Source organism: Mus musculus, chromosome 2 (genome assembly GCF_000001635.26).
Source record: "Mus musculus strain C57BL/6J chromosome 2, GRCm38.p6 C57BL/6J".
In the NCBI taxonomy this organism is placed as follows: Eukaryota; Metazoa; Chordata; class Mammalia; order Rodentia; family Muridae; genus Mus; species Mus musculus.
The window spans coordinates 65,524,476-65,537,092 of NC_000068.7; the positions used below are offsets into that span (position 1 = coordinate 65,524,476).

At 37.6% G+C, this 12,617-nt stretch overlaps 1 protein-coding gene across 9 annotated transcripts in view; it reads right to left on the reverse strand.

The window, feature by feature from the left end:
• Scn3a (sodium channel, voltage-gated, type III, alpha) overlaps positions 1 to 12,617 on the reverse strand; it is a 110,474-nt gene that overhangs the window by 67,358 nt on the left and 30,499 nt on the right. For 6 of the 9 annotated variants that reach the window (NM_018732.3, NM_001355168.1, NM_001355171.1 and 3 more), the window contains exons 2-7: positions 11,938 to 12,251; positions 6,329 to 6,447; positions 4,915 to 5,004; positions 2,022 to 2,150; positions 1,220 to 1,311; positions 129 to 401 (exon numbers count right to left, since the gene is read on the reverse strand). In NM_018732.3, coding sequence (NP_061202.3) covers positions 129 to 401; positions 1,220 to 1,311; positions 2,022 to 2,150; positions 4,915 to 5,004; positions 6,329 to 6,447; positions 11,938 to 12,201 — 967 coding nt within the window. In that variant the 5' untranslated portion in view covers positions 12,202 to 12,251. Of the gene's footprint in view, positions 1 to 128; positions 402 to 1,219; positions 1,312 to 1,401; positions 1,494 to 2,021; positions 2,151 to 4,914; positions 5,005 to 6,328; positions 6,448 to 11,937; positions 12,252 to 12,617 lie in introns of all 9 variants that reach the window. The other 3 variants (NM_001355170.1, NM_001355169.1, XM_011239391.2) reach the window with 1 other exon arrangement.

Here is a 12,617-nt window from a genome sequence, read left to right on the forward strand (position 1 = left end):
GTCATTTCCCAATGGTTTGTCAATAAAGTCTATCTAGAAAGTGGCTTCAAACACAGTCTGAATTGTTTATAGTTAAAAACTCTCTCAGCAACACTAAGGCTAACACATACAGTGGCAACGAGTCTTACTGTCATCTGCGATATAGTCCTTCCAGTTGAATGTGCTCATTGTTACATTAACAAATGTCCCATTTGAGTCCATTGTGCCATTGAAGTAGGAAGTAGTGTTGATCTCAAAAGCAGAATCGCTTGGAGGCCACTGCAAGCATTTATTCCTCAGGTTGCCCATGAAGAGCTGCAGCCCGATGAGAGCAAAGACGCTCAGACAGAACACAGTGAGTATCATGACGTCAGACAGCTTCTTCACCGACTGGATCAGGGCCCCCACGATGGTCTTTAAACCTTTGAAGAGAGAACTATATGTCTGCTTAGGAGTGTGATGTATGACAAGAGTTCATAATAGGTGCACACATTCCACATCCTCCATGAATGGTAGCTTGGCTACATAGACATAAAAGCTTTATGTACAGTCTCATGACTTGCAAACAGATGGAAGGCTGACCACTTCTATATGAACACCATGCTGCTGCAGGTTCTGAACCAATGTTCACAAAGCTTTAGGAAGTTCTGTTTGTGTGCTATCAAGGGTAACCCCAAACATGTAAAATACTAGATTACTTTTTTTCTTTCAGTTTTGTGTGTTTCGTGAAGCTGTTTCTCTCAGCCCATTCTTTCTGCCAGCCTGCAAGTAGCAGTGAATTAAAAGGCGAAAAGAATTTTAAGGCCCTGAAGATCCCAGGCCACGCACATGCTGAGCCATAGCCTTTCCTCTTTTACAAACAGTGATCTATTTTTGAAATAGATCTGAAGGAAATGGGAAAATACAAGGCAGTCAGTCAGGGCATGACATCAAAGCTTTTTCAGAATGCAGGAGAGAAGACATCTTAAATGCAGACATCTTAAATGCAGGAGTGGGAGTACAGAAACACTCATCGATGATATATCCCATGCAACTTTCTGTTAAACTCAGAGGCTGGCTTTAATGAAGAAAGTTGAAATGATCAACGCTTTAAAGGAACTGAACCAACAGTGAAACACTGTCTGGTATCTTTGAATATGATAGACTTGAACAAAAAGCCACATGGCTGATGGTGGGGTTGCAATTCCAATATTATTATGGTTTGATTAAAGTCAGCCTCGGTGTTTAACCTGGCTCTCACCTGGAATGACTGATATTGTTTTCAATGCTCGGAGAACTCTGAACGTTCTCAGCGCTGAGACATTGCCCAGGTCCACAAACTCTGTCACATATCTGTAATAGGGAGTTCACACACAAACACAATAACACACAAGAAAAGTTGGAGATATAAGGGCCTACCACCTTACACCGTTTTCTTCTTACCTGGAATTACAGAAATAGTTTTCAGAGCTCGCAAGACTCTGAAAGTTCGAAGAGCTGAAACATTGCCTAGGCTTACAAATTCTGTTACATACCTGTAGGATTAAATCAGAGTTACTGATAGTTTTGGCAAAGTTCATTTTAAGTGACTAATGCTGGATTGGCATCAAAAGCCCCTTGAGATACATAAACAAATTGATTTAAAGCTCAGGATGCCAAAGGATGAAAGTTGCCTTTAAGGGAAAAAAAAAATAGAGCTGTATTTCAATGTAATTTTCATTTACGCAGTGATTGTTTGCAAAATGTATCATGGCACCATAGTTTCTATTAAATTGTAGTTAATAAGTAACTTGATTTTGATGAAGAAAAAGATGGTGGACTATAAAGTAACTCCATTTATTGCTCAAAGACTAAGGGACAATAAAATAATTCCATATGTTGCTGATTTGCTAGATATATCTATCTTTTAATAGTCTAATTCATATTATCATACTGTGTATGGCATAGAGTTGACCTGATTAACAAGAAAGCTCTGTATTCAAAACATGTCTTAAATTGATTTATACAGTAAATTTTTTTATTCCTTTGAATTTTCCAGACTTTAAAAAAAAATTTTTACTCACGCCATCACGATGACACTGAAATCCAGCCAGTTCCATGGGTCACGAAGAAATGTGAAATCTTCTAAGCAGAATCCTCTGGCCAAGATCTTTATAAGTGACTCAAAGGTATAGATCCCAGTGAATGTGTACCTAGGCAAAGTTCCCAAGCCAAGTTAGCAACTAGAGACAAGAGGTTAAAGAGCTGATTTTGTGAGCATGGCAAACGCTAGCTCTTTTTGTTGTTGTTAATGCTGTTGTTCTGGTTTTTGGTTTTTGAGGGTTTTTGTTTTTGTTTTTGTTTTTTTGTTTTTTTGTTTTTTTAGCTTTACACAATGCAGTAAATTTTGTAAGTATTAGTACTTACCTAAGAGTCTTTGATTATTCTTATTAGTGTGAGTGAAGTATTAAACAAGAGAAAATAATACATTTGTCATACATGTGTTCTTCAAAACTGTTGTAAAACTGCTTACATTTTAGAACAATAGATTCTTGGAGTTGTTGGGGAGAGTAGATGTGACCAAAATACACTCTGTGAAATTCTCAAAGAATTAATAAAGATGTACCTAAAAAGAAGAATAGTTTCCCATATTTTGTGCCCATAAGGGCAGAGTTCTCACTGCTAGTAGCCAATAAAATAGAATTAGCCAAGTTTTAACTTTCAGTAACCACATAGTTGGTGTCTTCTTTGAGAGGCCACATAATGTGCGTTTACTTATTTGTATTTAATTATTCCTATTCAGGTTTTCAAAGGCTAAGCTCATTTAAGACTATTATAGTGGATTGGGAATCAATTTTATTTCTTATTCTTAAGAGTCAGGCACAGAATTATAAAAGTGCCTCCTATCTGTCTCTGTGTCTCCTTCACATATACGTTTATGATCACATAAAATATATCAGTTTTTAAGGATCTCAGGTCCATATTTGCCTGCAATCCTCATATTACAGATACACTAAATTCTTCAATTTAATTTTGTATTTAAATTTGGTTGAAATCCAACTTTAGCCTTCAAGGGGGCAAAGAGCTTTTGAGTTTGTGGTCTATCGTTGTGCGTTCTAGCCCATTTCTCTGAGTGATGACAGCTTAAGTTATTTCTGTTCCTTCCAGAAATAGCAGAGAGTACTTGTTTTTAAACACTACATCCTTTAAAAGCACAATTTGAGTTTATTTTTCAGCGTATGTCATCTAAGCCATAGAAACATTTGATTGTCTTATGGCAACTCATTGTGTTTTATAGTCTATCATTGCTTTGTATGTGTGAAGTGTTAAGATCAGTGTGTGTGAAATGCTTTTGTGTGCGACGTTCCCTTATAAGGAGGAAAGAAGAAGTAGTTACAGAAATCAGTGTATTTACTTTCTCAAGCATAGTCTCTCTGCACCCCCCACCCTCACCCAGCTCCATAGGTTACAGGGGCAGAAAGTACAACCAATACTTAGGAAGTAGCTGAGCCTTAAGAAGAGAAGCATCTTACCACGTGAGGCTTGCGTGTGCTTGTATTTCAGTTTGGATGTCTGTGAACTATGTGAAGTGACCTGTTTTCATCTTAGAGCTGAGTTACCCTACAGTCGTCTCTTTTTCTTAGATTCCATGGTGATTTGTTTGTTTGGCTTCTCTTGTTAAATTTAATTTATTTATTTGCAGTGACAACCATGATGGTGCTTGTCTCCTACTACAATGTAAAAAAAAAAACCTACCAAATGTTGCTGGTTAGAAAAGTTGTACAGCTACTTTACTGTACTGGGTGGTTGTGTGTCAACGTGACACGGCTGGGGTTATCACAGAGACAGGAGCTTCAGCTGGGGAAGTGCCTCCATGAGATCCAGCTGTGGGGCATTTTCTCAATTAGTGATCAAGGTGGAAAGGCCCCCTTGTGGGTGATGCCATCCTTGGGCTGGTAGTCTTAGTTCTATAAGAGAACAGGCTGAGCAAGCCAGGGGAAGCAAGCCAGTAAGAAACACCCCTCTGCATCAGCTCCTGCTTCCTGACCTGCTTGAGTTCCAGTCCTGACTTCCTTGGTGATGAACAGCAGTGTGGAAGTGTAAGCTGAATAAACCCTTTCCTCCCCAACTTGCTTCTTGGTCATGATGTTTGTGCAGAAATAGAAACCTTGACTAAGACACTTACTGAAATGTGCAAGCTAAAAACTCTTGTAACACTCAAACTGTTTTAATAGTGTGTGTAATATCTCAAAGATACCACTTTTCCCTTAAAAAAAAAAAAAGACTTTCAGGACTAAACAGATGGCTGGTCTCTCAAGGGACCCAGACTGCATTCTGTACTCCAGTCCAGGGTACTTAACATCCTCTTTTAGCCTCTGTGAGCACTGCATGTTGTATAGACATACATGTAGGCAAAACATTCACACACACACACTAAAATAAAATAAAAAGATTCATATTCAAATATCCCATTTACCTAGCTTTTCATATTATGTTATTAAAATTAAATGAAATTTATAGGTGCCCAAATGCCTCATTTAGTCTTATTGAAAAAGTTCATAAAGAGTCAACATTTATAGGTGTTTCAATTTTGTTAACTGTAAGTCATGAATGGCACCTGGTATTTCAGCTGAAAGAGCTGCCTCAATCCAAGAACAGGATTCACTATGACAATAACATCTGGTAGAAAGTATTTTCAAATATTCTAAGCGATGTTGTTGGCAAAGGGTGGCTTCCAGTGGGACAGAAAATCTTTATGATCTTTATGGCAATCTCTGAAAGTGCTGAAAATAAAATTGATGTTGTTTGCTTTCATGCCATTCTCAGAACTACAGAATAAAGACAGAAGTCTTTAGCGTGACTTCAAAAAAAAAAAAAAAAAAAAAAAAGGAAGCCACAAGTCAGACCGTTACCACAAACAGATTGCCAGAGAATCTGAGGGTGTGTGTTTCATTCCAAGAACGTATTCCTACTTACTCTACATTCTTCGTCCAGTCAGGAGGATTGCTCAATGTCATAAATACACAGTTGGTCAAAATAGTGCACATGATAAGCATGCTGAATAAAGTAGGTTGTAGTTAAGGAATAAATGTCAATTCATTTTTAGACGCCTAAGAACTATCCAACACAAAAGATTCAGAAGCACAATTTAACTGTGAAATTAATCTTACGTGGCTGGGTTCAGACCATGGTTAATAAGAAAATTCAAAGCCTCCCTTAAGGCCCAGTATTCTCTCTAAAAGATTAGGAACTGCTTAGGAATTCTCTTGTAAATAGATACAGAAAGCAGCCTCACAGTGATGTCACTCAGTTCTTGATGGTTTATAGCACTCTCTGAAGGGGATGTTTTGCGCTAACAAGGTAGTATCATTAGCTGTTCTGGTAGGGATATTGTTTTTGATGTTTCAATACAGATTTCACTGCACAGAAGTTCATGTGACAAATACTTTTATTTTAAAATATAAACACCTTCTAATATCAAGCCTGAGAATGAGAGAGTTCATATGGATTTCAAAGAATTATCTCCTGTTTCCTGTGTCCACAAGATAATGTATTTTACTTTATATAAGCCTGTAAGGTAGACTATAGAAAATGTGTACTACTGAACACTATTTTAAAGGTATTTTGTCATTACTCCAGGGTCTACTGCAATCTATGCTTATTCTTCCCATAACATGAATGTTGTACTATGATAGTTTGCACCTGTATATGCCATACTGGGAACAAAACTTGTCCCCTTGAACATGCTGGGCTAGTTTTGTACCACTGAGTCACATCACAGACCCATAAAGAATTTTAAGGTTGTTGACTTTTTGATATATTATTATCCAAGTACAGAGACACATAGCTGTTTTGTGAATGTTTCCAGGAGGAAAAAAGAAAAGAGGGAAGAGAACAAGAAAAAAATGGAGGACATGGGGGAAGGTGGGAGAGGAGGAGGAGGAAAAAGGGGAGTAAATTTGCCGAGGATGGATAGCCAATTAAGGTATGAGTGTCGGAGTATTTGGTAGTACATATAGTGACACCGACTATATATACCATATAGCATAACACACTATAATAACTGTAGTAGGCTAGACTTCTTCAGCAATAGTAAATTATTTCATTGAGGATGAGAAATGGAAAGAGGATTTGCTCTTATTTCTGTCATTATAGTATGGTTAGTTCATTGACAAACTTGCTAACATATTTCATATTTGCTTCTAGAACTAATAATTTTATGGTAAACTCTGTATACTTCATAAACAGCAGAAGGCCAATGGAAATCAATAGCTTAAACTAACAGTGTTACCATTTGCTGTAAAGAAATTTTATAAATATAAAAAGCATGAGAAGGGCATTTCATTGAAAACCAACTGTTAGAAATGGCACTTTCACATGAAAAGGATATGAGTGTACCAAAATCTTAATAGCAATTTTCCTAACGGGGTTTAGTGGAGTTAAAATATACAAGGCGGAGGTGGCACTGAATCGAAAAATTGCCTTCCCTTTATTCAACACTACAAAAGTCTGAAAAAGAAAACATGAGAGAGAGAGAGAGATTACCAAATTAGACATGCAGGCTTATTTGAAGCATTTATAACACACATCGAGAACTTTTACCTGACTTTTTTTGTACAAATGTGTTCATTTAGGCCAGTTGGAACATAACCAATATCTTGTTTACTAGACACAGACTAAGCGTTTCTCCCCTACACATACAGACACACAAAGGCCCACTGGGCTGCTACCTTATCTATCTCTTAGCCCCCAAACGTGTTGATACATACAAACTGATAGTCTTACACATTTTCAAAACTCAAATTAAAGAACTTTACAAGGTTCATTTCTATTTGAGGCTTACCATCTGTCTCCAGCTTTGGTAACTTTTCAGATCATTCAGTATATATAAGTGTTAAAATAATCTTTTATCAGTATCATTATTTAATTACAGAATTTATTGAAATTAATAACTTCAAACCTTCTAACCCTAGCTTGTGGTAGCCTCCCATCATTTTTGTAGCAGCTGAATTGATCTAAGACATTGAAATAAGTTATCGAACCAGATTTTGTGTTTTAAGAATGATCCACTTCATAGCTTGTACTGAGAAAAGACAGCTGCGTTGAAAATTAATTTTAAATATATGACTTCAAAGACCAAGCCACAGTTAAAGGTCATAATCTGAAACATACAACATCATCTTAGCATTTAAGCTATGCAGACCCATGACTACCTCTCAAGAAACCCAGGATGGATCATCCTTTATTTTTTACCACTAGAGTCATCTCTGTTCCAGCCATTTAATCCACTTGTCAGTCCCACTCAGAACCTATCAATCTGTCCCTCCAGCTGTGATTCACATGGTGATAGACTCAGTGAAGAGAGCAATACCTGTAGCAAGGTCTAACTAACTATGCAAGGTTATCCTACCTGTCATGACCCTCATGCTAGGATGTCCTGGTTCTTCAGAATTGTCAATATTTAAGTTTAGGAGTATGGCAGATATTTAGGTGTTTTCAACATTCTCCTTGAGTAATTCTAATATGCAGGCGGTCTTATTATCCAATCTCTTTTTTCCACTCTCAGTACCCAAATCACTCCCTCCTTTACATTTTCCCAAATAAATCACGCTGCCTTCTGATCATTCCTTAGCTGGTTCTCCTGCCACTAACCCTTAGTGTATTACTTTGTACTCTCTCATACGTTGCTGGTAATCATCATCAGGTAGCAATTTCCACACGGGGTTCATTTGTAGGAGAACCTGGTTAGGTGCTTTTATAAATGACTGAGCACAAAGAGCCTGCAGTTTATGGCTGCATTTCCCCCCACAGTTTTTAATAGCGTGCTTTGCCAATAAACGCTGTTCTAATTAAATATGGGTTTACCTTTAAGGCACTGTTCACCTTCATGACATCTGTTGTATGTACTGATTTACTTAATAATATGTTTGCACCCTTTTACTAAGGCTACATCACATACATTCACAGCAACCCGCAACAGGCTCTGTTTGAAGAGGCAGGCAGGAATGTTTATACTGTGAGCAGGGACAACAAGCAACCCTTTTACCGCCCTTCTGTGTTTAAGACCATTGAGCCAACTGTTACTTAACTAACCATTTTCAATGAGCTGAGCTCTATAAATTCTAGGAAGAGGGCAAGTAAACTATCCCTTACTAGCATCAAGATTACCTGCAAGTGACAATGAGCCTCGCTAAGCCTGCCCTTGAACTGTAGTAGCGTAAGTGGGCTGTCATGAATTCAGAGTACAGTACAGCGATCAAGATCCATTTAGGCATCAGCGGCTGCAATTGTGTGTAAAAGTCCCCAGTGATTTAAAGTGCATTAACTCATGCTCTTTTAAACAATTTCCCTGAAAAAGCAATTTCTGCTTGCAACATTAAAAAGGGGGTGTGTATTTTGAAATATCTCCCAAAATAGACTACGCAAGAATGAATTGTCCTTTAAATATGAAATCCTCTGCTTCTCCTGCAAGGTTAGGCTGTGGGTGCTAGTGGCTCCCATACTGGTGAACATAGTGCATCTACTCTGAAGGTATAACTGTGCATACCCTGAGAGTTGAGAAACAAGGAGTAAAATTCTAATGATCTACGTAGTGAAAGAATTACAGGGTGATGTTTGAAGTCTGGGGTTCTGACGTCATCGAATGATGTACCTACACCAAAAGCTACACAAGAATGTAAGAGATGGCTGGAACTCAGAGAAGTTACACCAACTGTAAAGTCGGGTTTCCAAGAAACAATAGGTGGTGAGGCACTGTGAAAAGATTCGGTGCTTATCGCCAGTATTGTTATAAACACTGTGGCTGAAGTTTTTCACAAAGGTTATTATCAGGAGTGCTAATTACTTTTTTCCCTGAATAAATACTAATAACTTCACTGAAGTTCTTAGTTTTGTGAGAGAAGCAGCAGATTTATACCTTAATGAAATATATCAGGCACAGAATTTTAAAAGATGGTACAGCCCAGGGCAACAACAACATATCTGAGTGGAGTCCCTGTGAGGATCCTGTATTGATGACATAGCAGAGGCCAGAGGCCCCGAACCAGACCAATGACTCACTGCAATGAACGTTTGCAAGTCAGTCTGTTTGGGCAAAAGATATACTGTGTGATCACCAGGACACACTGCAACTTCCATGGCTAGATATTTTTTGTTTGTTTGGTTTGTTTTGTTTTTGTTCATGGTAGGGGTGGTGTTGCCAAGGGCAGAGGTTATATACGAAGGGACAGGGAGACGAGTTGGATTGAGGTACAAGATATGAAATTCACAAAGAATCAATAAAAAGTGTTTAAAAGTGTGGTGCAACCAACTTTTGACCATCTTATTTTTACATTTATTGTTACTGCAGAGAGTTTGACCAGCGGTCAAGTGCTCCAAGCCTTGATCTATCATTGATGGAGAATGACTTTGGTAAGTGAAGGAATTGGCCTTGACTTTACGTTCCCATCTGGAAACTGAGACTAGCGAGAGCAACTGCTTCATGAACTGGCTCATTGGTATGAAATGAACTGGAGTATTCGAGTGGCTCCTGACATAGGGTGAGCCCAACAAATGTTAGCTATTATTATCATGCCACTATTTTTAAGCCGTTAACCTGGCCAACTTAAATGCTATTAAAATATATTGTGGTCTTACTCATCTAGTTATATTCGGCACTAAGATACATCACTAATCAGTGACAGCTAGTCATTACATGAAGCTCTCAAGCTCTATGTGGTCTTTTACACAAATGATCATGCAGTAACATGGCTTTGTACTATGGTGAAATTCTATGAATTATACACTATTTTCTCCCTTTAACTTTAAGAGTCACAAATCACATTTCTGTAAGTAGCACCTGAATTCTCATCCTTAGAGATATTTCATTAATGAAGGCAGGGCTCCTCCTTTGAGAGTTTAGAGTCACTTACATTCACTAGAGTAAATTATGATCCAAGTGTTATGGTTTCCAGTTTGGGGTGAGCAATGCCTGTCCTTTCCCGTGCACAGAGGACAATTCTGTTCTCTAGTAGCAAACTAGAAAACTAACCAACCTTGAGAGCCTGACCTATCAAGTCAGATGACAATCAATTGACATTAAAATGTGTATGTTATATTCTCATGTAGAAAAAGAATTATAGTGGTACCTTTCCCTCAGGAAATCTGTGGGAAAAACAAATTGGACAGGAGAGTCCTTGTTGAACATGGGGTCCAAACAGCTTACTTAATCAAAGGGTGGGATTAGCCAAGGGTATCCCTTTCATAAAGAGATGGTGTTGTCATTGGAAAGGAAATGCTTTTAATGCAAGAAAATATAGCTCTCTTCCCATTGAGTAATATCTCCATTTTCTTCCTTTCTACCCTGGTAAGCCTATCAAACTGATGGCTCCTTCATTTTGTTTGTTTGTTTGTTTGTTTGTTTGTTTGTTTTTAAAGGAGTAATAACAATTTCATATCAAAGTAAAACAAATTTCTGTGTCTTGAAAATAATTTTTAAAACATACTGTGGGGTTTGTAGCTCAAGCTCTTTTCTGTAGCTTCGGTTGACCTTGAGCTCCTGACTCTTCTGGCTGTCTCCCAAATGTTGGACTTACAAGTATGAGACAACACACAAGGTTGCAAATGTGTATGTTAAGACATTTATTTTTTTTTCTCAAATGAGGCCTGTTTTTCTAGTCTCTGGGAGAAACATCTTATTGTTAACCATCCTTTAGAAGCCATCAGAGTTTCTAAATTTCAATTCATTCTTGATCATCTCTGTAGTAAATCACAGTTTCTTTTAGAAGCATATGAATGTATATTTAGTGCCTTCCTTTGTTAAACTTAGTAAGAAGGACTTACAATGTTTGTAAAGCCTTTTAAAAATCTTTATCTATCTGTATGCCTTTGTCTATGTATGTACATATGTGTGAGAGTATTCACACAGAGAGGGTCAGATCTGCTGTCGTTGTCATTGCAGACAGTCCTGAGCCACCTGACATGGGTGCTGTGAACCAAACCCCAGTCCTCTGTAGGAGCAGCAAATGCTCTGAACCACCGAGCCGTCTCCCATCCCCAGGACTTAAAAGGTCATATCATACACTAACTACTTAAAGAATGCAGTGTCTTCAACCATTGCTTTTCTAAAGTTCTACTTTGACAAGTAAAGGTGGTCTGTTTAGTTGTTAATCCAGAAATCATCAACTTGGAATGATGTTAATTTGTCTTTACAATAAACTGTTTTCTCATTGTGAAGGTAAGCTATACATCGTGACTAAAGGGTACTAAAATATTCATGTAGGTATTAAAATAATATTCTTTATTTAGATTTCCTATGGGTCTAACAAAGCAGGTTTAAGTAGTGAAACTAATTCTGGCATAACTGTGTAGTTATTTTAAACATCAGAGAAATATAGTCATAGTTGTTCCTTTAAATTACATGGAAATTCTTGTTATTATTATCATTACTATGTTTTCTCTTCTAACAGTGATATTTCTTTCATTGTGGTAATGCTTTAACTATTTGTAGATAGTCTAGCAGTTCTCCTATCATGATCTCAATGAAGCCTATAGAAGTTCCTAATCATATGCCAAGTTAGAGGGAAAAGACTAAAAATGTATGTCTGGATAAACATGTTTCTCCATGAATTACCTGTCTATAGGAATAGATAAGAAAATATGACTGTAAGAAATATCAAGCCAAGTATGAACTAAAAAATAAGTATAGCATTCACCTTATAATTACAAATTGGCTGTTTATCAAGCAGCCAAATGGATTAGCAATAGCAGATGCTTATCTTTGCTGTCGAATTTAAGTTTTCCCACTTATCTCAATACTATGAAATGGTAGAAATGGTTTATGCTTATTCTTCTGTAGCAGAGATTTCATTTCTTATCAATGTTTCTGTTCTTCAAGACGTGTAGCAGTAAAGAGTGCCGTGAACTATTTCACATATGACAATGGCAATGTTCTAATGCACAGAAGCCCCTGGTTTGCACATCTAATTGAGAATGGGTTGGCCATATAAAGTAAGCACTCACTTTCTTACTGACGTAGTAGGGGTCCAGGTCCTCCAGAGGCTCCGACACCATCTCTGGAGGAATGTCTCCATAGATAAATGGAAGGTTCTTCCCAGCTTCCAAGTCACTGTTTGGCTTTGGCTTGTTCTCATCGTCAATGTCTTGTTCTTTCTTGGGTTTCTTGGCTTTCTCTTCTGCAGCACGCTTTTCGATAGCAGCAAGAGATTCTCGAGTGAAAAGGCGGAAGCTCTCAGGTCCCGGGGGTACCAGCAGTGCCTGGGCCATCTTTTCATCCTGCACATTTAATTACGTTTAGCTTCTTGCATAAGAATTGCCTAAGTGGATGGAAAACATGCATGATTGTTAAGAAAGCAAGAGACAGAGGGGGAAGAAGAAAGAAAACCCTGCATTTGTTGGCTTTGGGGGAAAAATATTGTCCTGTTTTGGTGATTAGCTACAAATTTTTACTACAAAATAACATTCAATATGATTTTCTGTTATTTCAATATGTTTCAGTACATTTAAATGACAAATTTCATAAACAGGGCTGAAGCCTGTTTTGAACATTTATTAGCTTAATTTAGCCATTTGTAATGTATGCGTGTTTCAAATTATACACAATACATAGGGTATATTGGTTGAATAGAAAAACATAAAACATTTAAAAATGGTCTTTTCTGGCACCTTTTGAGACCAAGTGT